General features: G+C 46.8%; 1 protein-coding gene across 5 annotated transcripts in view; it reads left to right on the top strand.

Moving 5' to 3' along the window:
- LOC133359837 (uncharacterized) overlaps positions 1–25175 on the top strand; it is a 145523-nt gene that overhangs the window by 88277 nt on the left and 32071 nt on the right. For 3 of the 5 annotated variants that reach the window (XM_061578386.1, XM_061578384.1, XM_061578383.1), the window contains 5 exons: positions 6426–6545; positions 8079–8175; positions 9845–10075; positions 11644–11785; positions 18039–18385. Coding sequence is in view for 1 of the 5 variants with exons in the window: in XM_061578387.1 (XP_061434371.1) it covers positions 8115–8175; positions 9845–10075; positions 11644–11785; positions 18039–18411 (807 nt within the window). In the remaining 4 variants the exon portion in view is untranslated. Of the gene's footprint in view, positions 1–4952; positions 5068–6425; positions 6546–8078; positions 8176–9844; positions 10076–11643; positions 11786–18038; positions 18412–25175 lie in introns of those variants that run through there. The other 2 variants (XM_061578387.1, XM_061578385.1) reach the window with 2 other exon arrangements.

The raw sequence follows: 25175 nt of genomic DNA, 5'->3' as shown, positions 1-25175 counted from the left end.
AAAAGAATCTGCATATCAAAAGGAATTTAGCATATTTATGGGAAATGCAGGAATGTGATTAGTGCTATTTGTGAAATGGATTAGCAGCATCGAAGGGAGGGGATAGGGGTAGCATTGATAAATGGAAGGAATGTTAATAGTATGTATGCTGCAGTAACTAAACAACAATGTAAAAAGCTAAAGTATAAACTACATAGGGAGGGGATAGGGGTAGCATTAATAAAGGGAAGGAATGTTAATAGTATGTAGCTGCAGTAACTAAACAACAACGTAAAAAGCTAAAGTATAAACTACATTTAAATGCTAATCCTGCATAATGCATGGGCATTATGCAGGATTAGCATTTCACAAATAGCACTAATCACATTCCTGCATTTCCCATAAATATGCTAAATTCCTTTTGATATGCAGATTATTTTGCCAATGCGCATTTCCCCCCCCTTCCAACCCAGCTTAAATAGACGCTCCAAGCGTGGTGGTGTTTTCTTTTAGGATGCTGTCGCCTCGACAGACCTGGTCTTCACCTGAGGACAGGCTGCTTGTGTTGTGGCCGAAACGTCGTGAGAATTATTTTATTATGTTTTATTTTTATTATTTTATTACTTCCCTTCTACGTGACTTTACCAAAAGAACCAAGAAGATGGGCAAATATTCTCTAGTAAAGTTAGACGTCTTAGGTAATGACTACGCGACACAGGCTACGTACCAGGACATCGGACGATGAAGATGAGGACCTCATCCCTCAAACAGCCCTGGGGATGGCGACCCCGGAGGAGGGAGGCGAGGTGCTGTCAGCAGAGCAGCGCACCGACCCGGCGCGCGACGGCTCACTGCTGTCGGGGAAGAAGCGCCAGACAGCACACTCCCGCCTTGCAGAGCTCCTCCAAGCCGCAGCGTCCATCATTGTGGAGCTCCACCGCGAGAAGCCAGGGGTAGATGGAGGTGCTGCGGAGCCACGTGGAAACAAAGTTTCCACCGCCATTTCCTGCCAAGCGAGAACCTCTGTGGCACAGCCCATGCTTGCGGCCGCCATCTTGTCCGAAGAGCAGAGCGCGGAGCCCCCCAAATCCGAAGCTGCGTCGAAATTACCCGTGGACGTTCCATTTCTCCTGCGACGACTGCCCTTCGTGAAAGAATTTACAGCCGCGGGAGGAGACTGGGTGGTCTTGAAGCGACCCAGTCTTCAAGTGACAGACACGGAGGCACTGAGAGCACTGCCTGTCGCCCTTGATGATGACGCCCTAGTGGCGTTTCTCACCATCCCGCCGTTGGAGAGGGCCATACTGACTCGAGCCTTGGATCAAATGGCGGCAATTTACGAGCTGCCATCAAATGTGCGCCATAAGTTTGCTACGCGAAGGAGAGGGGAAGCCGAAACACCCCTTGCCTTCCGTAGTGCACTTTTGGCACTAGTGAAGGCGACCTATCCAAGGATGGACCACGATGGAGTCGACTCTCTGGACCTCGAGAGATTGCTGGCTTTGGCTCAGGACCTCAACATCATCCAGGCTCAACAGCTCTTGCAACGGCACAAGGGGTTGGCGGCGTGTGCCACGCCCCATGAAGGGCCGGATACACCTGAAGACGTAGAGCCAGTCCCAGCCTACGCATCGACCCAGAGCAGAGACAGGCGAGGGGACGGCATGGTGCGATGGGCGGAAGAACAGCGTCAGCGGAAGACATCTCCTCGTCCTGGGAGCAGGCTCATCATGTGCTACAGCTGCGGCCTGCTGGAGCATGTCTTGTTGGGTTGCCGCGTGCCGCGACGACGCCTCCCCCGGACCACCACCGTCATCCACCCGACCGTCCTCCGCTCCACTGCACCCAAAGGTGCCGCGTGCATAACGTCCCCCGAGCCACCACCTGCACCATCTCCAATGGATTCGGGAGAGGAGAACTCGTCCACCCGGTCGACTGCTCTTTGTGAGGAGCTGGGTTCGACGGGACAATAGCATATTCCCCCCAGGACCTCCAGGGAGAGCGAGTCCACCTCCCCTGGGGGCCCGGCCACAAAGACTCAATCAACAACTCTTCGGTTTTCCTGACTTACATACACACTCCCACACCAGTCAGTTGGTTGTCGCACTCGGCAGGCCGTATCGGTTATTGGCTGAATCTAGCCTCTATTGAGCTTTGCGGGTGTCGTTACACGGTGAGGGTGGGAAAGGTTGGTAATGGAGGGGATTCCGAGCATTCGCGTTTACTGCATTTTTTTCTCTCTCGTGTTGTTGTTCTGTACTTCCACCCTTTTCCGAGTTTGTTACTGTACATTTGTAGATAGTGTGTCTATTGTATAGGTGGGCTTGGGTATTTATTTGTTTATTAGTTGTTCGGGGGCGCCTATGGCGCCCCCTCACAAAACATTTGCGGCCTTCAGGCCAGGAAAGTCACAAAATTTGCACACGAACGACGCATTCCCGCAAGCACCCGATGCTCCGTTTAGAAGTTTTATCTCATTATTATATTATTCATCATAGAAAGATAGATAAAGTAGTGCACTTTCCAACGTAATCGAACGTCTGTCCCTGCGACATGTTGATAGTGATAACCTATGTGGGGATAATGGGAAATTGTCTGTCGTCATTGCAAAACAAATGTCAAAGTCATGTCGGTGGGGGCCAAGTCAATTCTGGGAATCAACACCGAATCGCCTCGTTCTGCAGATTGATTCCAACGTAATCGAACGTCTGTCCGTGCGCCTCCATCGTTCAAACCTATGCGCCCCCTGCATGAAAATGACGGGAAGTGCAGCGTTCATCACAGATAAAGTTAGGCGTTTATATATATATATATAGATTGTTATTGTTGAGGCACACATCGGGATTTTACTCAACTTTGACTCACTTTTTACTCACTTTATTTGCTTTGTTACTGTGTTCGTTTTAAAGGGGGAGTTAACAGCTGGGATTGCAGAGTCCTACGAAGGAGGGGAGGGGGGGTAATGTCATGACATCGCGGATGTCGTTGTGTTATGCCGGCCCGAGAGAGGCACGGTGTGTGATGTAGTTACATTGCGGGCACCACGTACATGTGGGTGCAGTACCAGCCCTTGGGGGGCTCGGTGAGCACTGACTGGCAGTGCAAGATAGCACCACGCTCTGTGTGCAGTGCCGACCCCTATAGGATAGGGTGTGAGAGTGCAGGCCATGAGAATGGGGTTACTAAGGGCCATGGCACTCTGGTTGACCCCGAAGGACACATGCCCGGTAAAGTCTACACAGGTGGGGGCTATGGGTGGTCATGTGTCAGGGCCGAGATCCTGCTCGAGGGTTCCCGAAGGTGGTCGTGGCTAAGGGCGGAGTCAGCCACACCACGGAGGATATAAGCCGGGTCCCCGAGAGGGACCGGGTGCTGTGGTTATCCTGAAGAATCTACGTTCTACGTCCGAGAAGAGTCACCAACACGTGGACCTGGACTCAAGCTGCGGTCCTGTCCGTTGTAGCTACTCCCAGTGTAATTAGTGTAGTTAGCCTGGTAGTCCACCACCATAGGTTGTTTTCTGGTAAAGGGGCAGTTACCCCTTTATGTTGGTATAGTAGTATCTACTGACTGTAGTCAAATCTACTGACTGTAGTCGAATCTACTGACTGTAGTCAAATCTACTGACTGTAGTCGAATCTACTGACTGTAGTTGAATCTACTGACTGTAGTCAAATCTACTGACCGTAGTAGTATGGATTGACTCTACAGTAGTATCTACTAACTCTATAGTAGTATCTACAGATTCTACTATAGTATCTACCTACTCTACAGTAGTGTATACCGACTCTACAACAGTAACTACTGACTACAGTGGTATCTCTAGAATATACAGTTGTATCTACTGACTATAGTTGTATCTCCTGACTCTATAGTAGTATCTACTGACTCTATAGTAGTATCTACTGACTCTATAGTTGTATCTACCGACTCTACAGTAGTATCTCTTGACTCTACAGTAGTATCTCCTGACTCTATTCCAGTATCTACTAACTCTCTCTCTCTCTCTCTTGTTCGTCCATCATAGTTGATGATGACCATGGCACGTTTGTCATTTTGTTGGGTTTTGATGAGTGCGCAGATGGCTGAACAGGCCAATCCGAGCCCGGAATTCTCTGTGGCACACTGGACAGGTCAGGGAGGATGTAGAGTTCTGAGGTGCAGCCACAAGTCCTTCCTTTGTAGATTTGCGCTGCTGCCTCTTCAAGATAGCACAGAAGCTTCTCCTACTCTCACAGAGGACTGCACCGTCCTGTACTTTTCTTCTCCAGGCAGGTCGGTCCTGTGCTAGGGGATCCCAGCTTTTCAGGTCGAATCCAAAGCTCTTCAAGGAAGCTTTAAGGGTGTCCTTGTAGCGCTTTTTGGGGCCACCTTGTGCTCGCTTGCCATTCTTCAGCTCACCAAAGAAGACTTGTTTTTGAAGTCTCGTGCAGGGCATTCTGGTCACGTGGCCAGTCTATCTAACTGACTACAGAAATATCTACTAACTCTATCATAATGTAGTGCTTCAATGAAGACATACACACTATGTGAGTTGAGGCCAGTCTTTATTTGACACTTCCCTTACAGGACTGGCTCTATAATTGGTGTAAACGTAACTACCCCTATGTAACACTGTGTTTGCTTTTTTGACTAGTTGTGTTGTGGTTATTGCAAACATGATGCCTTGAATAAAGGTGTCAGTTTTGTACCAGTTTAAAAGGGTAAAAACCTACTACTATATTTTGCCACTCGTAAAAGAGATCTCATAGAGTAAATGCTTACCCCGAGCTCTCAGTACTCTGATATTGCACTGTTTGAGTTGTACGCCTTCTGGTGTCATCTGGTCCACAATGACGACCTCTTTACTGTAAAACGCTGCCCTTTTATCCCCTGAGCGGGGCCTTCCCCCCACCCTCAGGCGAAGATGGCGGTGTACAGAACGAGAAAAAAGATGCTGGAAGGTGACACTGATGACTGCTCTGTGCTTCCAGTGTTCAAAAGCCTGCTTAAGGCGCGGCTCCGGCTGGAGCACGCATACCACACACGTCGGTGATGTGCACGTCTTCTTCGAACGCTGGGGAGCCAGAAAAGCCCTCTGTACCAGCGTGCACGGCACCCTCATGTTCACCTTCTGAAGCGCTCGCTCGTCACCGTGGCGTGCGCGATGACCAACACAGCCACGTGACTTTTCTCTTGCTAGCGCCACAGCGCGTGGATTTGTAGCGTTTATATTTCATTTGTTTGCTGGTTACTGTGTATTTCGAATCGAAATCGCCTCCAGTGCTGTTGCTGCTGGCGGCAATAAAAGTTGTTTAAAAGTCTTCTTCTAGTACTCTGCAGCAGGCCTGCTCCCTTAATTACCCGAATGACGGGATATACCAGCATTACAATAATAACTACACACATTGAGGTGGGGGGGAGAGAGAAGAGGAAATCACACTGTTCAGGATTTACCTCAGTGTTGCGCTTCTGTATTTTTTTGCCTTTTTAACGCGAAGGAGAACCTCGCTGCCATCCCGCTCAGCAAGCTCGTGTGCGTTGCTCGGGGCAACCGCGAGTCAGCGTTTCCGCGCATGCGCAGATGCGTGCTTTGGCGCCGAGATCAGCGTAATAATAAATTGTCATAAAGTGTGTTTTTATTAGTTTTTATTTGAGCGAGGGAAAAAACAAATAGTGAATTTTCGTTCGGTGACTTGGTGTGTTGTATCTGTGTACTTTGTTGAAACGTAAACCCAACAGTTTGTCAGTTAAAAGCTTTGCAAGACAAGTGCAGCCAGAGAGACAGACAGACAAAAATACATTTCAAAACTTGTCTGCTCTTAAAAACATAACATATACATACAAAAATGCTAAGCTATTTTGAATGCCCGGCGATCCGTTATCAGAGCATGTATAGCTCAGGGTGAGCAGCTATATAATGGGATCTTTTTTGCCCGTATCAAATAATGAGAAATAAGAATATGTTTTACCTTTTCTGAGACAAGGCAATAAAAACGGCTATTCTAGATTTGAAGCTTTCGTGACTGCAAGGATTCATATTCTTAGGTTTTTTCGGTAAAGTCACGTAGGTAAAACATTGACATGGTATTTACTGCCCGGCAGTTACAGGAGAAATGCCAAGAACAAAATGTTGATGTTTTACCTACGTGACTTTACCGAAAAAACCTAAAAACGGCTATCTTTGGTGTAGGCCAATCAACACAATCTATATTATATTATAAAAACATGTTTGTTTGCAAGTACGTGTGGTTAATGCAGACTTGGTTCCTTGCAAAAGGTTTCTATTTGGCGCATAAACATCTTAACACATCCTGTTTTATTGCCAGAGAGGGTAAAACCGATTATCATGTTTAAGGTGTTGAGTTTTGCATTCGTTCTTGTCCACTGCTGCCGATTAGGCATCGTCAAATAATTATCGATGACAATTATCGTGATTAAGTTTGGTTACAAATGTACACTTACAGGTTTATTACACATCAGAGGTTCTTCGGAGGAACCCGTTGTTCTCTCATCAATAACGGGACGATGGAATGGACTGGCCTTGACGAAAATACCAGAAGATTCTTGCCAAGCCTCCTTTGATGGTATGATGGACAGTTATACGATAATACGTCCATATACACTTTCTGAGACTAGTGCACCAATTTGAAAATATAAAGGTGGTACTATACTAAAGCAGTGGCAAGATATTATATGGCGCTGTAAGGTGGTGAGATGTTATCTCTCTCGCCTCATCTGCAGGCCGTTGGTTTCGATCCTGACACTGACCCTGACGCCTGTTGTATATTTGAAGTTCACGTGTAAATTATATCCGGGTTCCTCTGGTTTTGCCCTCCTCAACTATTTAGAATCAACGCCACGCATTTCGATTATTTGGTTGATGCTATAAATTTCGACGTGACGATGGTAATGATAAGCTGTGATGAGCTATCATCACTTGTGTCCTGGTCGCCTCTGAAAAAGCTACATAGCTCAATGGGTTTTACCTGGTAACATTTTCAAAACTGTATATAGTAGATCATCGATTATCCAGCACGTGAAGATCCATCTTCCAGCATTATCCAGCAGTGCTCCAAAGGCAGCGATAGGTACCGTGTGTGTGACAAAACAAGTAGATATGCTTGATTTCAGTATTAAATATTATACACAGTACATTATGCGCTGCATACAACAACTTGAAGAATGAAAATACTGCACGTATATCATTTTTTTCATGACAAACAACAACAGTAATAAAAACAGTGCGTGGAGCTCGGCATTCACAGGAGTACCGGTCTAAAGGCTGCATCAGTCCGGCGATCGTCAAACACAAGTTGTTGAAACAAGAGGATATTTACTTGCGAGCTCAGCTCCGCTTTCTTCTGAGCCACCCGTGGCCACAACTGTCTCAAGCAGAGATCCCCGAAAACTACCAAAAAACCCATTGCACTAAATTTGTTCTCTGCTTAATCTGGCGAAATCGCAGCTACTGTAGTTTATTCGCCTGGGAATGCCCCCAAAATTGTTGGTTTAGAATCAGAATATGTATTTAGACTGCAAAAGGAATCCGATGAGCTATGAATCTCTTTTTCGTAGATGTCGAGTAAAGCGTCACGGGGTCAGAACGTTACAACAACAACAAACACAATACTCACATATCCGATAGGAGTGCAAAGTAGAGAAAAGGTGCTAAGCAAGTCACAAACAAAATAAGTAAATGCAAATCAAGTGTTTAAGTAAAAAAATGTGCTCGTAAGCTAAGCAAAATTGAGTCTGGATAGTGTGAGATTACATCGGTGACCACCACACACAACACAGTGGGTGTTGTCGGTTGCGGGTGGGAGGTATACATTGGCAGGCAGCAGAGTGCAGTGTAGAACAATTCGTTGACGTGCCGAGCTGTGCTCCGCCGTCTGTGCTCCCCGTCCCTTCTGCAAACCCCTCTCCTCACCAACCGGCACAGCGAAGCCATGGGCAAATGAACCCCCCAATGACGTACGAAGTGTGCGGTTTGGTCCTCGTTCAGGGAAGGGTTGTCACAAAGGTTGGGCTGCACAAAATGCGCACACAGTGCATGGAGTTCGCTGGCTCGTGATCTACGGGGCTCCGAATCGTGTTACCCGATGTCCCTTCACCAGGTCAAGTTTCTGTGATCCAGCACCTGCAGGTCCTCAATGCCACTAACGGCATCGGCCATCTTCCGCTCTCAAGTGGATCTCCGTTTTGTTCGCGTGGGTGAGTGCATACCTATCAGAATAATATATTTTTATTTTATATATTGTTCGTAGATCTCTCATAACCAATACGTTTAATAATAATTATCTTATATCGGGTTAGCTCATGTAAAAACATGATAATGTGCGTCGCTGAACCCTCCGCCATCTGACACGGCTAATTCATAAATGTGTCACGTCAAGCAATGGGGGGCCGTTCATCTGCAAAAATCGGTTCAGGTGGTAGAGCGTCGGGCCCGCTTGTTGCAAAGGTTCACGGTTCAATCTCAGAGGCCGCCCAGGTTAACACTAAGATTGTACAAATAATAAATACCACGTGCCATTAGGGTCATGGGGTGGGGGGGCGTTAAGGCTCTTCTTGACATTATTTGAACCTTATGGTAGGATCCCGGGGTCCCATAAGCACCCGGCTCTCGCATAAACTGCGTTGCGACGTCATTTTATGTCTTTTGAAGGAGAACGATACGGCAATCTATTCCTCTCGACGAGCTCTACACGATGCGATAAGGGGGCGTCCATAAATGACGTCACGCACCTAGGGGAGGGGGGCAGACATTAGTGACGATGTGTGACAAGGGTGGGGGTTTGAGAAATGTGACGTCACATCAAAATGCGCAACTTTAAATAAATATAAACAACACGTTCTCCTTAATGAAACGGACTTTTTAATAAATGTTTCTCCTGTAACATCAGAGTGCAGTGCCACATTAAATTCGCACTACGATGCCAATAGTTGAAAACGATTTGAAGCAAGTTTTTTTTTTTTGGGGGGGGGGGGGGGCAGAGCTATGTGACGTCATATTTGAGGGGGGTCTGACTTTTTGTGACGTCGTGTGACGAAGAGGGGGGGGGGGGGTCAAAAATCTTCCAAAATCGCGTGACGTCATTTATGGACGGCCCCTAATCAAAGTTCCAAAGTTTTGTTCATGACTAAGCAATTTTGGCAACGACTGGTGCTTGGTGAAGAACGAGAGGATTTATTTCTGGTGGGTCACGACTTTTATGTGTGCGGTGGGATGGAGTCGCCAAAAAGAAATTAATTACGATTTTAACTTCCGTTTATTCGAGATCCGGCGGTTCCACCATAAGGTTCATTTGATGTTAAGAGGAGAGAAGGAATTGCGCGTCGGCGTCACGGTTACCAAACAAGTGTTGGAGTGCGCTTATATAAATGTAAAGTGACACCCGATACGGCAGTCTTCAATAATAGGAGTCGTTTTTCTTCCAGCACGAGACTCGATGGTGTTCAAAGATTCCCTTCACTCCAAGCGTCCCAAACTCTTTCGCTTCTACATTAATATATCCCTCAAGCCCCTTTCCCGATGGTTCCTTGACCTTTCGCTTACCCTCCAGCCAATCACCTTCCCATCTTTCCGAACGGATTCTTATCGTCTCTCCCTGTCAATCCCTCTGTTTTCGTGATCTTTCCATATTGTATTTCGACCTCCAATCCCTTAAATTTCCCCTGCCTCTAACCAATCCCCTTTCAGGCCTAGTTCAGTACCAATCATAGGGGCTTGTTTTTCACTTCCTGCATATCCATGTCATGATGCATGCTGTGTCCATAACATTGGGTGAGTACTTTCGGTTGTGAATGAATCACTCCACAAATGTATGCAGTGGAAGTGTTATATACTAATGTTGAATTCATGTATGTGTGTTTTATATAGACAATTCCCTTTCAACTGGACTGTATCTGACCGTTTCATGTCCAATGACGCAAACGGTAAGACTGGAACACGTGGTGGTTTCCCGTGCAGCAAAAGGTATGACCTTCACTGGCCCCGAGCTCCGAATTTTCATCACGGAGAGCTCCATGTCTCGAACAGAGAGCTACGGTTTGGAGATCAATTCCTGGGGACAGCGTTCTGAGATAGACATCACCACATCAACGTTTTCAGGTAATATATTTGACTTTGTGAAGCCGGTCCATACCTGTGCAAAATAAAATAGAAGTATACGGTACATTATGTGTTACTGTATTATATGTTGCTGTATATGAACCTTGCTTTTTCTGCAATATTTTGCTGTCTTTTTTTGGATTTTCTGTTTGCACTCAGTCACATATTCACTTTAAGATGATTTTTGTTCATGTTTTTGTTTTTTGTTTGTTGCGGTTGCACCCGATTCAAGAGCCGCATGGCTCACAGGGTTATACCTAATAAATGAACTTGAAATGATCTTATTGTGAGACCCCAGGGTCCCGAATAAACGAAAGTCAAAATCGTAATTAATTAATTTATTTTTGGCTACTCCGTCCCACTGCGCACATAAATGCCGCGACCCACCAGAAATAAATCCTCTCGTTCTTCACCAAGCACCTGTCGTTGCTAAAATTGCCATAGTTATAAACGAAACTTTGATTAGCGCATTGCGTAGAGCTCGTCGAGAGAAATAGATTGGCTTATCGTTCGCCTTCAACAGACATAACATAATGTCGCAGCGCAGTTTATGCAAGAGCCGGGGGCTTATTGGACCCCGGACTCCCGCCATAAGGCGCATATGTAAAGCGAGCGTAAATGGGCAGGCCGGATGTGACGATCCGAGAGGGAGGAGTCAGGGTCACGTGGGAGAGAGAGGAGTCAGGGTCACGTGGGAGAGAGGTTATAGGAAGGAGACCGGAACACATCTGGGGCAGTCGAGGGAGTGAAGAGGGAGACCACGTTGGGTGGCCGCCGTGCCCTCAGCTGCGAGGCTGATAGGGCTCGCCAGACGGCGCCAGCCAGCGGGGTGCGGAGAGAGCGGAGTGCGCGGGGCGCACAGGGCGTGCGAGGTTGCACGGGGCTAGCAGAGTGGCTAGTGGGACCGTGCGGGTTGCACGGGGCTAGCGGAGGGCTAGCAGAGGGTGCGAGGTTGCAGCAGGCAGCAGAGTAGCTGCAGGGCTAGTGGAGGGCTAGCAGAGGGTGCGAGGTTGCACAGGCAGCAGAGTAGCTGCAGAGTGCGCGGGGCGCAAGGAGAGATGACGCTGGGCTGAGGAGGAGGCCAGCGGGGCTGAGGAGGAGAAGAACATCAATAAAGGACCAACGGAGACCAACATCGTGTGAAGGAGTCCTTTATTACACATATACTAAGATACTAAGATACAGATCCTCCGTATAGCCTTTAACAGACTGTTGGGGGCAATTGCTGCAATCGAGCAGCACCTGTGAAGGCTACCGGCACTGTGGCCTACGAGGGGGTGGGTGGTCAGCACCATACCCGGCCACCTTTGTCTTCCTAGTGGCGATGTTTACTACACACCGCACCAGGCTACTCATTTGAGACTGAGTCGACCTAGGAGAGGCCCACGACCGGTTCAGATAATCGTCACTGGTGTTGGTGGCCGTGAACGGGGAATCAACCTCGGGTTGCCAGGTTAATAGTGCAGCGCACCCACTGCCACACGACCGATCTCCATATGTATATATATTCATCTCATCACATGCAATGGTGCATATTTTTACATTTTAACATCAGCTTTTGTTTTCAGGTAATCATGGGAACGTTATCGATGGAAACGGTGCGTTGACACTGAGCAATGTCACTGTATCCGAAAGCAGTGCGGAGTACGGATTGAAGGTCTTAAACTCACCGAATGTGATCGTGTCTGATTCAACATTCAGAAATAACAGGTACACCTTTGTAAATGGTACTATTTTCTATAAGAGTTTTTTTGGGTTAGAACACTTAAATGTAAATGTGTTGGTAAAACTGCCACCAACCGACAGGGCCAATTAGTAGACTTTGTCATGTAAACAACCAGTATCATCAGGCGACGGCCAGGGTTGTGGAGAAATCCTCCTGTTTTGGTCTTAAATAGCGGAATAACACAAAATAACATCTTATTATATATAACATTGGCCGCGAGAGCCTATGTGTTAAACTGGTGCTATTTTCCTTCATGGTTTTAATTTTATGAAGTCAATGCATTTTTTTATATATCACAATTTGTTAAAGAAATCTATCTGCTCAATACTGACAATAATTAGATCCATGGAACTGGTCGTTAAGTGGTATGGTCGTTAAGTGAGTATAGGAAATTCACATTAAAGGGTTAATTCGTTACTGATAGCATCGAAAGTTACCCTTTTTCACCCTAAAAACTACTTTATCATATGTAAACAATGGATATTAATACATAAAGATACTAACGACATTATAAACACATACTATTAAAAGAAACATGCTTAATCAATTTACCGTACCTACAACAGCCCATCGTTAACAGTGGAATGGTCGGTAAGCGAACACATTGGGCTCTATGGAGCCCCCTTGTTAAGCGATTGGTCATTAACAGGGTGGCTCGTTAAGAGGGGTTCTACTATATATATTTTTACTTTCCGTTATCCGCCCCCAAAAAATATAGTTTTACCCTCTGAACATGCAATGCAACGGTTCCACGACACACGAACTTTGGCATTCAAGTTCGAATTCCCCCAACCCGTCAGTTGACCGGCTGAAGAATAGCTCCGGGGTGTCTTTGCCCTGGGTTCTGTGGTGGCACATAAACTAAAACTACAAGCAATTGATTTTTTTTACCAGGTAAGGCCCACTACTGAGCTTTGTAGCTCTTTTTAAATCCTTTATATTAAGTTCACTTGCTTGCTTGCTTGCTTACGACCGTGCAAATCTTTCGGTCGTTTTTTAACCCACTTCCCGTGATCCAATCGAGCTGATATTTTGCACACAGACTCGTTGTGCGTGACAATTAATTTTAGTGAAAATTTTTTCCCAAAATTTTACACTGTTTAGGGAATTTTTTAAAGTATTTAATTACCAATTGCTTAATGGTGGCAGACAATCATCTGATCCATAGGTGGCAGCCATCTCAAGCCAGAGGACGAGAGGACTCTAGCCGCCACGCATATAAAGGATTTATAGTGAAAAACTTTGTTTTTACGGGTAAATTTTTTCAGAAGTGACCTATGACAAACGATAGCTCGACGAAGTGGCTATCATCATCATCACAGGGAAACTTGTAGTAGCAGCCACATTCTCTAAACGCGTGATGTTGATTCTAAATGTGGAGGGGAAAAACCGGAGGACCCGGAGAAAATCCACACGACCACAGAGAGAGACATGCCAACTCCAAATATACAGCAGGCATAAGGGTGGGTATGGAACTAATGACCCTTCTGTATACGAGGCGAGGTAGTTAACGTATCCTAGCCACCATGGTGCCATGATGCTCACGTTGGGTGGGCATTGGTGACGTGGCTGGTTAAACTAGCCTCAACAGCGATACGCGTATGCCCCCAGTACCAACAATCATAACGTGTTCAATACCAATAACAGCAGATACAGATACAGCTACTGCAACTAGCAACAGCGGTTACAACACTATAACAGCAGCTACTAAAGCAAGAGCAATAGCAAGAATAGCAGAAGGCAACTACAGCAGGAGACAGCATAATCGGAATATTTATTTATACCGGAGACAAATTTAGGTGGAAGAAAGTAGTGACAGCAGATGCATCGGTTTCAGCAGCAGACACAGCAGTTACGGCAGACTCAACAACAGCAGACATAGTCGCTACATCAGACAGAGCAGCTACAGCATACATAGACGTTAAAGCAAACAAAGTAGCTACGGCGAACACAGCGTCTACGGTAGACAGCAGCTACAGAAGACACAGGAGCTACGGCAGACACGGCAGCTACGGCAGACGCAGCAGCTACAGCACCATGCGATCCGGAATCAGAAGAATAATCGGAATCTGTATTTACACCAGTGGCGGCTCCTGCAAAATCTCTCAGGGGGGGCAAATGTCTGGATGATTGATAAGGATAAGGTCCACCCATGCAATGGATAAATTAACAGCTTAAGCATGTAAAGGCAACTTCACTTCTTTAATATTAATGAAAAATAAAGTGACTCTTACAATACATCTTGTTTGTTTCTATACTCACTATTAAAACAAACCACTCAAGTGTATTTTATTAAAGATTCCACTAGGTGGCGAAAAATTATATTGTTGGATGAAACGTGCTTACGTATGATGACGTAAGCACGTATGATGACGTAAGCACGTTAGGGCGAGCCCTCCCGGAAGCCATAGAGAATGCATTGCAGCGCCCCCGTTCGAAAAAAAACATCTTTGAATGTAAGTCTATGGGGCCACTCGGGGCGATTCTCAGCTGGAGGGAAATCGCCCAAAAAGAGGCGGTACTCCACAGAACGTAGCATGACGCTGATTGGACTATACCCAGAGGCACAGTGACGGCTAGCGTGACTCTGTGGTTGAATGACATTGGTGGTGCGTCACCCAATCGCCCTAATGAAGAAACCGCCCCTGATTTACACCGGAGAAATCTGATTAACTTTTAAGCTCTTTTTCACAGATTGTCCACTTAAAACCACACAGGGCCCCGTCCCTTGCTGCAGAACGTCAGGCTCCAATCTTGTTTCCACCAGTACTCTGTGGAGTTGGTGTATTGAAGTTAATGATATTTGAGGATCTTTTGTCCAGTATAAAAGAGCTCCGACGAGGTGCAGAAGAAGAGGAAGGTGTATGTGTTCTCTTGCTACAGTACCCCCTCATTAATTATATCTTCATCACCTCTGTCTCTTGCTACAGCACCCTCTCACTAATTATCTCTTCATCACCTGTGTCTCTTGCTACAGCACCCTCATTAACTTGGCTTTTGTGACCAGGACACAAAAGCAAAGTTAGTAATCCACTCATGCTGGTAGGAACCTCCTAGTTACACCAGCCCACAGGGGATTATTGTGTCCGTCATGCAGGGAGGGGCTGGGTGGGGAGGGAGGGGCTAGGTGGGGTGGGGAGGGTGGGACTGGGTGGGGAGGGTGGGGCTGGGTGGGGTTAGGGTGTGACTGGGTGGGGGTGGGAGGGGTGGGGCTGGGTGGGGAGGGGCTGGTCACCCCGTGGTGCCCTTATAAAACTCAACGTTTAACCTACTCACGCCGGCTTGTGTCCACCCTCAGTCGGCCATATTTGCGGAATACACCACGCCGCCGTTGACCGAGCAACCCAACGTTCCTACCAGCTCCCTCCGCAGGAATGTGCTTTAATAACATTTTGTAACAATTTTTTTTGTTACTGGGTATTAAGAGTTATTTCCTAATTGCTTATGCCTCAAAAGTGCAGAAAATGGCTATTATTCCCCACAAAGCTTTTGTGACTAAGACAGTGATATTTTGAAATTTACTTATTTTCAATGAGACAACGTGTACATTTGTGTCATTCCTTTACATAAAGTCCTAGTCACAAAAGCAAAGTTTGTGGGGAATAATAGCCATTTTCTAAACTTTTAGGCATAAGCAATATCCCTTCACCACCTGTTTTCTCTTGCCACAGCACCCTCATTAATTACCCCTTCACCACCCTTTTCTCCGGATTTTAGGCGTCCTGCCACCTGTGCTCTTAATTAACCCTGTTCTCTTTCTAATTTATCTCAGCACCTGTGTTCTATTTCACAAATATTTAGTAGCTCTGTGTAACGTTTCTTATCCATTTAAACCCCTACACCAGAGATAGCAGCCTTCTTATGGCTTTGTCTCACCACCGGCGTTAGACCAAAAACCATCACCCAAAGGTGAACAGTACAAAGACAATGCAAGTATTAGAGCATTTATAGGTCTAGTTGAGCAGCTATATATATGGGAAAGTTTTTACCAATACTATCAAAGTATGGAAACAAAGTAATAATAGGTTTTATTTCCTTTCTGTCAATACAATGGGAGGTGTTAAGATTGCAACAAAGCTCTTTGGAGATGTACATTTTGTGTAAGTAGAACCTTTGAATTCTAATACAACATTTTACAGTTCTGAGCGTAACAACCGTTCCTCTTGTAATTACTACTGCTGTCAGTCATCCCCGATAGTTTCCACCTAGTTGTTTCAAGATCAGTCATCCCCATGTCGTCCACCTTGGTCGACGATTACGGTAGTTCCCGAGCAAGTGCCCCAACCGCGCGCCTTGCTCTTATATACCCACTCGGCCCCGCCCCTATTGGATATTGCCCCCCCCCCACACTACTATAACACGTGTGTTCTTAATTGAATAATGAGTACAGTACCTTCTGGCCACCTGCCTCTAATTATCTCAATATATACCTTCTCACACTTTTTATGTACAGTCCCCTACAAAATGTTCAAACACCAAATAAGATACTTTTTTTCCCGGCATCGAGTCTGCATTAAACACACACACTTGTGGCAAAACATACATACCAACAAATATGCTCTGATAATTACATATGTATTGTCTTTGAACCTGGTGTAGGACAATCGGTTTCAAAGACAGTGCGTATATTATCACATCACGTTTGTTTGCACGTTTTTCTACAGGTATGTGGGGTTAATGCAGTCTCGATTATGCCTTGAAATGAGATGGTATCTCTTTGGTGTTTGAACATCTTAACACAACTCCTGTTTTATTGACAGAAAAGGTATAAAACCTATTCTTATTTTTTTTCATTATGAATTTAAAAGAGTTCCCCCACTGGCCGTGCTGGTTATTCCATTTAGGGGAAATAAATCAAACTGTAATCTCATATTCCTGCCGCGCATATGCACTCTCTAGCCTACAACCTGCACATTCTATTCATGCGGGCATGCAATCATGCAACGGACTTTTTTTCAGTCACAAATCAAGTAGCCTTATAGGTCGTGAAACACCGATGGTGTACAGGCTCGAGCGAGACTTCTAAACTCTCTCCCCTCTTACTCCGGGAGCTCCACAATGCTGGGAACTGATGCCACCACCACCACCACCAATCCTCACCCCCATCCCTGCCTTGTCATTCGGACAGGGACAGCGAACGTGTTTGCCTCCACATTTAGATTCAATGTCACGCATTTAGACTATTTCGATTTTTTGGCTGCTGTTAATTAATTTCCATGTGATCGATGATGATGATAAGCCACTTCGAGAGTCCCGAGTACCAGTAGAAGCATAAGCAAATTCCCATTTTTCTGTATCTGCACGTAAATTAAATCAATTGTGAGTTTGTGCACGGTACCGATAAAATGCTTCTCTCTTGTCACCTGCTAAAATCCGGTTTTGGCGGCTGTTACACGAATGTGAGGGATCACGCGGAGGGCACGGTAAGGGGGTTTAGACGTAGGGGGTCCACGTACGGCACAAAGGACCATGCCCAGGAACAGGGGACTGGATGAAACATGCACGAGATACAGATCGGTGCCAAAAAGTAAGGGGATAGATTGGGGGTATATCTTATTTTTTTAAAATATATATTTCAGATTAATTCGATTATTTGGCTGCTGCTATAAATTTCATTTGTGATAATGTTCTGATGCTGTGCCCCTAACTGGACATCTGTTAGAATAGAGCTTTATAGCTCATCGGATTCCTCCTGCAGTAAAAATACAGATTCTGAAGGTGGTGGTTATCAACACCACCACCACCACCACAGAAAAATGTGTTACCACGAGCCGCGCATGAGAGAGCGTGAGCATGGCGGGTGGGTGAGTGAGGGGGTCAGTGGGTTGGTGGATGCATGTGTGGGGAAGTTGATTGGTGGGTAAATGTGTGGGTGGGTGACTGAGTGGGTGGTAGGTGGGTGATTGAGTGGGTAGTGGTTGGGTGGTGAGTGAGTGGATGGGTGGGTGAGTGGATGGGTGGGTACGCGTGTGAGTGAGTGGATCGGTAGGTTCGTGTGTGGGGAAGTTGGTGGGTCGGTGAGTAAATCGGTGGATGGGTGTGTGAGTGGGTGAAGTGGGTGGATGTTGAGTAAACTTCAGTTTAATTGTTTATTTGCACTGTAAGTTCATCGATAAAATCGGACATTACAATAATCATCAACTAGAGAAATGTATATGTACCTTGAATTTATTGTGCTGTTTTGCGGGGAAAAATAACTGTCGCGTATTGAAGCTACATCGCTGCGTTTTGTTTCAGCGCTGGAGGAATCTACTTTCAAAACTGCGCAACAGTCAGAGTCACGAACAGCAACTTTGAGTCGAACACAGGGAGAGAAGCGGTCTATTTTAATTCCTATTACTCAAAACCTGACCTCTATTTGGTCGACAATGTATTCACATCCAACGTTATGGATTTGAGTTCTTCAAAATCGCTTATCACCATAATAGTCGGTTATATGGCGGAGAACATTGCCTTCAGCCTGTCTGGAAATGAGTTTCAAAACAACGCGGGGACATCCATTGTGTCGATTACTTGCAGCTATGGATTGTGTACCGTTGGGTCAAGGCAGGGAGTTACCAACAACAATTTTCAACAGAACGTTTGTCCACACACTGGAGCCGTTGTAAAGGTACGATTCATGTGTTAGTTATTATTGTTCGATAACATGTTTATCTTGAAGGTGAAGTGGTCTCATTGAACACTTTAGAAGTGTAGCTGTCACCGTTGCGGTTGTCACAATAACATTCGGTTATATGAACCTTATGGTGGGACCCCGGGGATCCGAATAAACGAAAGTCAAAATCGTCCCACCGCCCACATAAACGCACTTGAAATAAATCCTCTCGTTCTTTACCAAGCACCCGTCGTTGCCAAAATTGCTGTAGTCATAAACAAAACTTTTAAACTTAGATTATCGTATCGTGTACAGCTCGTCGAGATGAATAGATTACCGTATCGTTCACCTTCAACAGACATAAAATGACGTCTCAACGCAGGTTATGCGAGAGCCGGGGGCTTATGGAACCCCGGATCCCGCCATAAGGTTCAAATGTGGAGGGTCACCGCATCATCGCACGGCACATTCAGATGCGGCTGCTGCTTCTGCGGCCATCTGAAACGCTCTTCCCTTCCGATATTAGGAAGCCACTGGGAGCGACGATACACTTTTAAATTATTGTCTAGATTGACAAACTCACGTCTTTAGAACTGCTGATTGTTGTGTTTAGTTTGTCGGTTGGCCACGTACGGTGCGAAAGAAGTTCACACACATATGGGTGAAATGACAGCGTATACGGTGAACCCCTCATAACGGCGGTAATTGGTTCCACGAAACCGGTCGTTAAGTGATTTGGTCGTTAATGGAGTATCGGAAATACACGTTAAAGGCTTAATTTGTTCCAAAAGCATCGAAAGTTACAATTTTTCCACTCAAAAAATAACTTTGCGGGGTCCACTTTCTGCCCCGCTTCCTCCCCCCCTCTTCTCTCTCCCCCCCTGCAGCCGATCTCTCCAGTGCTGCCGCGGTGGTCCACTTTAACCCAGTAGCCCGGTGCTGCTGCGGGGTCCACTTTCTGCCCTGCTTCCTCCCACCCTTCTCTCCTCCCCCCCTGCAGCCAATCTCTCCAGTGCTACCGCGGTGGTCCACTTTACTCCAGTGACCCGGGTGCTGCTGTGGGGTCCACTTTCTGCCCCGCCTCCTCCCCCCTCTTCTCTCTCCCCCTACTGCCGAGGCATATATAATCTCGTGCCATGGCAGATCTCTTTCTTGCTGTGGTTGTCCCACCTGTTGACGATTGCTTGTGTTGCGATCGAAACGTCATAATCTACTATATTTCTATCTACGTGACTTTACCGAAAGAACCAAAGAGTATGGGTTCCTGCAGTCACGAAAGCTTCAAATCAAGATTGCACCGCCTCTACGGGGAGGGTTTCCACACAACTATTAGATCTTTTAACATAATGGGAGACAAGAAGGCTCACCTGATCGAGTCTTTCACCTTTCTGTAGAGATGCCGCGACACCAAGGTAATACCGATCGCCTTTACACTCACATCTGCTGCTGTCACTTCTCTTAACTCTAAACGGATCTTGTTTAGGGCCAGTCTAGCTCTAATCTCATAGAGAATAAGATTGCTCCGATTTGAACTTGATAATTTAGACATGATTCTCTTACAATCACACTTAGAATTAACAGATATAACGTCCACATCTGATTGGGACCATGTAGAGAACATGACAGTTTCGATAAATCTACTTCGATGTCAACCAAATGTAAAGTTAACTTGATTGCTAAATTCAACCTCCTGTCAAAAGAGAAGCCAGAGCCACACGCTAAAAAGTTAGATGTTAACAAGATTGTCATCAATCATAGTAACATCTCAATTTCTAACAGCCTAAAATCAGTACTAGCTAAAGGGTTGGATTTCACAGTCACCCCTAAACACACCCAGTGGATGTTATCATTGCCCAGGTCGACGTAGCCCTCAAAGGCTTGGGACACATCCCAGCAGACGTTGCTAGATCTGACATCGTTGCTATCCTCAAAAACGCTAAGAAACCCGTTAGCAACATCAGCAAGGACGAGCGTTTTGAACTCTCCAAATTAAAAAAAACAGAGATGACATAGTCATCTTCTCAGCCGACAAGGGCAATGCCACTGTCATCATGAATAAAACCACTTACAACAACAAAATTCAGGACCTTCTTAATGATGGCAGCTATACCAAAATCAACAGAGATCCCACCAACCGCCGAGCTACAAAAACAACAATATCATCACTAATTCAACTTCTCTTATCGATTCGAACAAGCATCGCTCTCTAAAACCTTCGGCTGCTAGATCACCCAGATTTTATGGCCTTCCAAAGATCCACAAAGAAAGTACCCTGCTCCGTCCTATCGTCTCCACCATTAACTCACCCACCTACAAACTGGCCCAATTTCTGTCTGAGACCTACTTCCTTTCACGGGCAAGACCAACTCAGCTGTACTTAGCTCATCTCACTTGGTTTCTCTAATCAAGGACATCTCACTGTCTCCAGATGATTTACTTGTCAGTTTCGATGTAGTCTCCCTGTTCACCAAGGCATCTGTACCTGATACCATTGCAATCATTGAAGACTTGGTCCAACAGGGACTGAATCCAGATGTACTAACTTTGGTAATACACTGCCTTACCAACACTTACTTCACCTGGAATGGTACATTCTACAAATAAAATGAGGGTACCCCAATGTGTTATCCCTTATCGCGAGTGGTAGCGAATGTTTGATGGAGAAATTTGAGACAGATGCCATCCAGACATCCACCCTACGTCCTTCCTTGTGGAAGAGATACGTAGATAACACGTTCGTCATCTGGCCACATGACCTGCCAGCACTGAACCAATTTCTCAACCACATAAATTCCATACACCCGTCTATCAAATTCACCATGGAAGTGGAAAAGGATGGCAAGCTACCATTCCTGGATGTTTTGATCGAGAAGAGACCTGATGGCTCGTTGGGACACTCTGTCTACAGGAAAGTCACCCACACGGATGCCTATCTTAAGCCTGACTCTCACTACAATCCAGCCCGGAAGAATTCCTCATCAAAACACTACACCATAGGGCCCATTGCATCTCCGACGAGCATCACCTAGCCAGTAAGCTGGAGCACGTACACCAAGCCCTCAGGATGAACGGATATTCTGACCGTATTATTCGCAAAGCTGTCTCCTCAGCCATGGGGAGACAACCATCTGAGGATCCAACCAATACCATCACTTTGCCATACATAGCAGGGGTTACCAAAATATTTCCAAAATCTTAAACAAACACAAGATCCAGGTTCGTTTCAACACAGTACGCAAAACCCGTGATTTGATCCCATCTGTAAAGGATGTGATTCCTGATGTGCAATACCGGGGTGTCTACAAACTGAGTTGTTGCTGCGGCAGCAGTTACATTGGGAGAAACGAAATGACATGTCTCGGACCACGTTCGCGAACACAATGCAGATCTGAAACATGGTAGGACCAATACCTCTGCCGTTGCTGATCATTGTTTTAACACAGTGGGCTCACACTAAATTGACTTTTCCAAGACAAAGGTACTCTGCAAACCCACCGGCTATTATCAGAGGTTTGTTGATGAAGCCATCCAGATATATAAACACAGACGCAACTTCAACTGAGAAGATGGGTACAAACTGAGCAATCATTGGAAGGACGTTATTAACCAGGTAAAGTATTAACTGACTGTGATGTCTTCATCCTACCTGCCTATGTCAGCTGTTATTTCCGACTCTCTGTGTGTCTTTCTCTCTCTTTGCATCTCTCTCCAATCTCTGCTCCAGTGACCGGGTGCTGCCGCGGGGTCCACTTTTTGCCTCGCCTCCTTCCCCCCCTCTTCTCTCTCCCCCCCTGCAGCCGATCTCCCCAGTGCTGCCGCGGTGGTCCACTTTACTCCAGTGACCCGGGGCTGCTGCGGGGTCTACTCTTTGCCCCGCTTCCTCCCCTCCCCCTTCTCTCTCCCCCCTGCAGCCGATCTCTCCAGTGCTGCCGTGGTGGTCCACTTTACTCCAGTGGCCCGGGTGCTGCTGCGGGGTCCACTTTCTGCCCCACCTCTCCCCCCCCCCTTCTCTCTCCCCCCCTTCTGCCGAGTGTTATATAATCTCGTGCCATGGCAGATCTCTCGCCCACTTCAGCAGTTTTTTCTTGCTGTGGTTGTCCCGCCTGATGTCGATTGCTTGTGTTGCGATCGAAACGTCGTGATCTATTATTTTTCTACCTACGTAACTTTTACCGAATGAACCAAATAGTATGGATTCCTGCAGTCATGAAAGCTTCAAATCAAGATTAAACAACGGATATTAATGCATAAAGATACTAACAACATTATATACACATGTTCAAATAATCATGGTTAATCAATGCATTTGTAGTGTTGTGGATTCTGGAGACGTCGGAGACGGATCTTGGAGGCAACACTATTTATTAACACAATACTTGGCAGTACAACCCGGCACAATCAGGGCAACGGCCCTTCTATTACCACTGCCTCCGGGCTAACGTGACATAATACGGGACCACAACTCTGGGTCCTCCGGCTATGGGTGCCTAGGGGACCCGGCCCTTACAAGGACGTCGGGCCAGGGGTTCCAAGGGTCTCACCACTGAGCCACACAGAGTTCCGGCCATGACAAGGGCAGCGAGGCTAGGGGTCCCAGGGTCCTATCTAGCTGGTCTTCTTGCTTCTGTCTTCAACTGGCCCCGAACCTGTGGAGAGGTCCAGCTTTTATACACCTCTCAATGGAGGGGCGGAGTCCCGGGGGATCCTAGGACACCCCGCAGCCCCCACCAGTTGGGAGGGGTCACGGGGGATCCCAGAACACCCCGCAGCCCCCTCCTATCGAGAGGGGTCCCGGGGGATCTCAGGAGACACTGCAGCCCGCTCCTCCTCCGGGGCTAGGGATATTGCGACTGCTCCTGCTGGACTGCGTCTGCCCCTACAGGTAAATGTACACAGTCCGTTTACGTCGCTACACATAGCCCATTCACGCCCCTACACATTCATTATTATTTACTGTACCTACAATGTGTGCACACATGACATCGTTTTCTCCGGGACCACGACTGAACAAAACTCCTTCCCCCCCCCCTTCCCCGACCTTCCCCTGCCTACAGTATATGAAGCCACAACAGTAGATTATTTTTTCACCTGAAGACGGACGCTTGTGTTGCGACCCAAACGTCGTGTTTTCTTTTATTACTTTTTCTATATACGTGACTTTACCGAAAGAACCAGAGAGTATGGATTCCTGCAGTCACGAAAGCTTCAAATATAGTGCAATAATCTTAATTTTCAATTTATTTTTAATTTTTCGTAACAGATATTTTAATTGGAGTATAACAGGTGAGGCTGTGCCTCCCCTGCCTCGCCTCACCGCACGTCACTGGCCTTCTTGTGTGGCTTGTGAGAGGCAGAATTACTCTTAATATAAATTTTTGAAAGGGGGCATGTATACAATAGGGTCCTAGGAGAATTCCTCCCGCAGTCGCCGCCTGGTCTAGTGGCTTGCACAATCATTAAGGAACCAACATTTGCGCGCCGGGGGGAATCTTTACGGTCTTACTCGCAAGCGCTTGTACAGTAGCGTTGGCCTACACAGTCGAGTCGGAGAAGGCAAAAAGGCCATTCGACGGCCCGATGGTAACTCAAGGCAACCTTCATTGATCAAAAATTTGAGGGGCATCTTCCCCAAGAAGTCAGTCCTGAGCAAGCAAGGAACAGCAAGGGATGTTGATACAAGAACTGGTCCTGTCAATTTGATATCTCCAATACACACCTCCACTGTTATTTTTCCAATGATGCCCAATGAGCCGCCATTTGCTGCAAAGCATGGAACCCCAACGGGACATAGGGTATGACATGTAGGGGGCAGAATGTAAAAAATCAGCTCGGAAAAGATTGTCGTGGATGCACCAGTGTCGACGAGCATTCTGATTTCAACCCCCTCTATCAATCCGATAACAGCGGATGAACCTGCGGTCGTGGCAACCACTATGGGCCAACTCCGACCACTGACCCGGTCAGAGCGGCCAGTCAGCCCGAGCAAATTTTAAACACTCATGCACCGACACACGACGGGAATGAAAACCGACCGAACGTGATGAGTGAGGTGGATTCAGGGGCCGAGTGTGTGATGTGTCGCGGCTCACCTTCGGGGTATAGTGGAGTGGAGGATGGTCGGGTGGATGACAGCGGTGGTCCAGGGAGGTGTCGTCGCGGCATGCGGCAGTCCGACCAGACGTGTCCCGGCAGGCCATAGATGTAGCACACGACGAGCCCGCTCCCAGGACGAGGAGAGGTATTTTGCCGTCGAGGTTTATCCCGTCGCACCATGCTGTCCCCCCGCCAGCCTCCACGTTGGGTCGAAGCGCAGGTTTGGACGGGCTCCACATCTTCGGGTGTATCACGTGCCTCACGAGGCGCGGTACATGCCGCCAACCCCTTATGTCATTGCAGAGCAGGTGCGCCTGGATGCATCTTGCAATCTTGAGAGAAGACAAGTCGTCTTCGTCAACGGCCGGCAGGATGATGTTGAGGTCCTTTGCCAACGTCAACACTCTCTCGAGGACCAGCGAGTCGACTCCGTCGTGGTCCATCTTTGGGAAGGCAGCCTTTCCTCGCGTCAATAGTGCACTATGGAAGGCAAGGGGCGTCTCGGCCTCCCCTCTCCTCCTCGCAGCGAACTTATGGCAAACGTTTGATGGCGGTTCGTAGATTGCCACCATTTGATCAAAGGCTTGTTGTAGCGTGGCCCTCTCTGATGGCAGGATGGTGAGAAACACCGCCAAAGCATCGTCGTCGAGCGCGGCGTGCAACGCTCTCATCTGGAACCAGTGCTT

Source organism: Lethenteron reissneri, chromosome 66 (assembly GCF_015708825.2).
Source record: "Lethenteron reissneri isolate LAM-NWPU_2019-01 chromosome 66, ASM1570882v1, whole genome shotgun sequence".
Taxonomy (NCBI): Eukaryota; Metazoa; Chordata; class Hyperoartia; order Petromyzontiformes; family Petromyzontidae; genus Lethenteron; species Lethenteron reissneri.
This window is presented reverse-complemented; position numbering and strand designations above follow the sequence as displayed.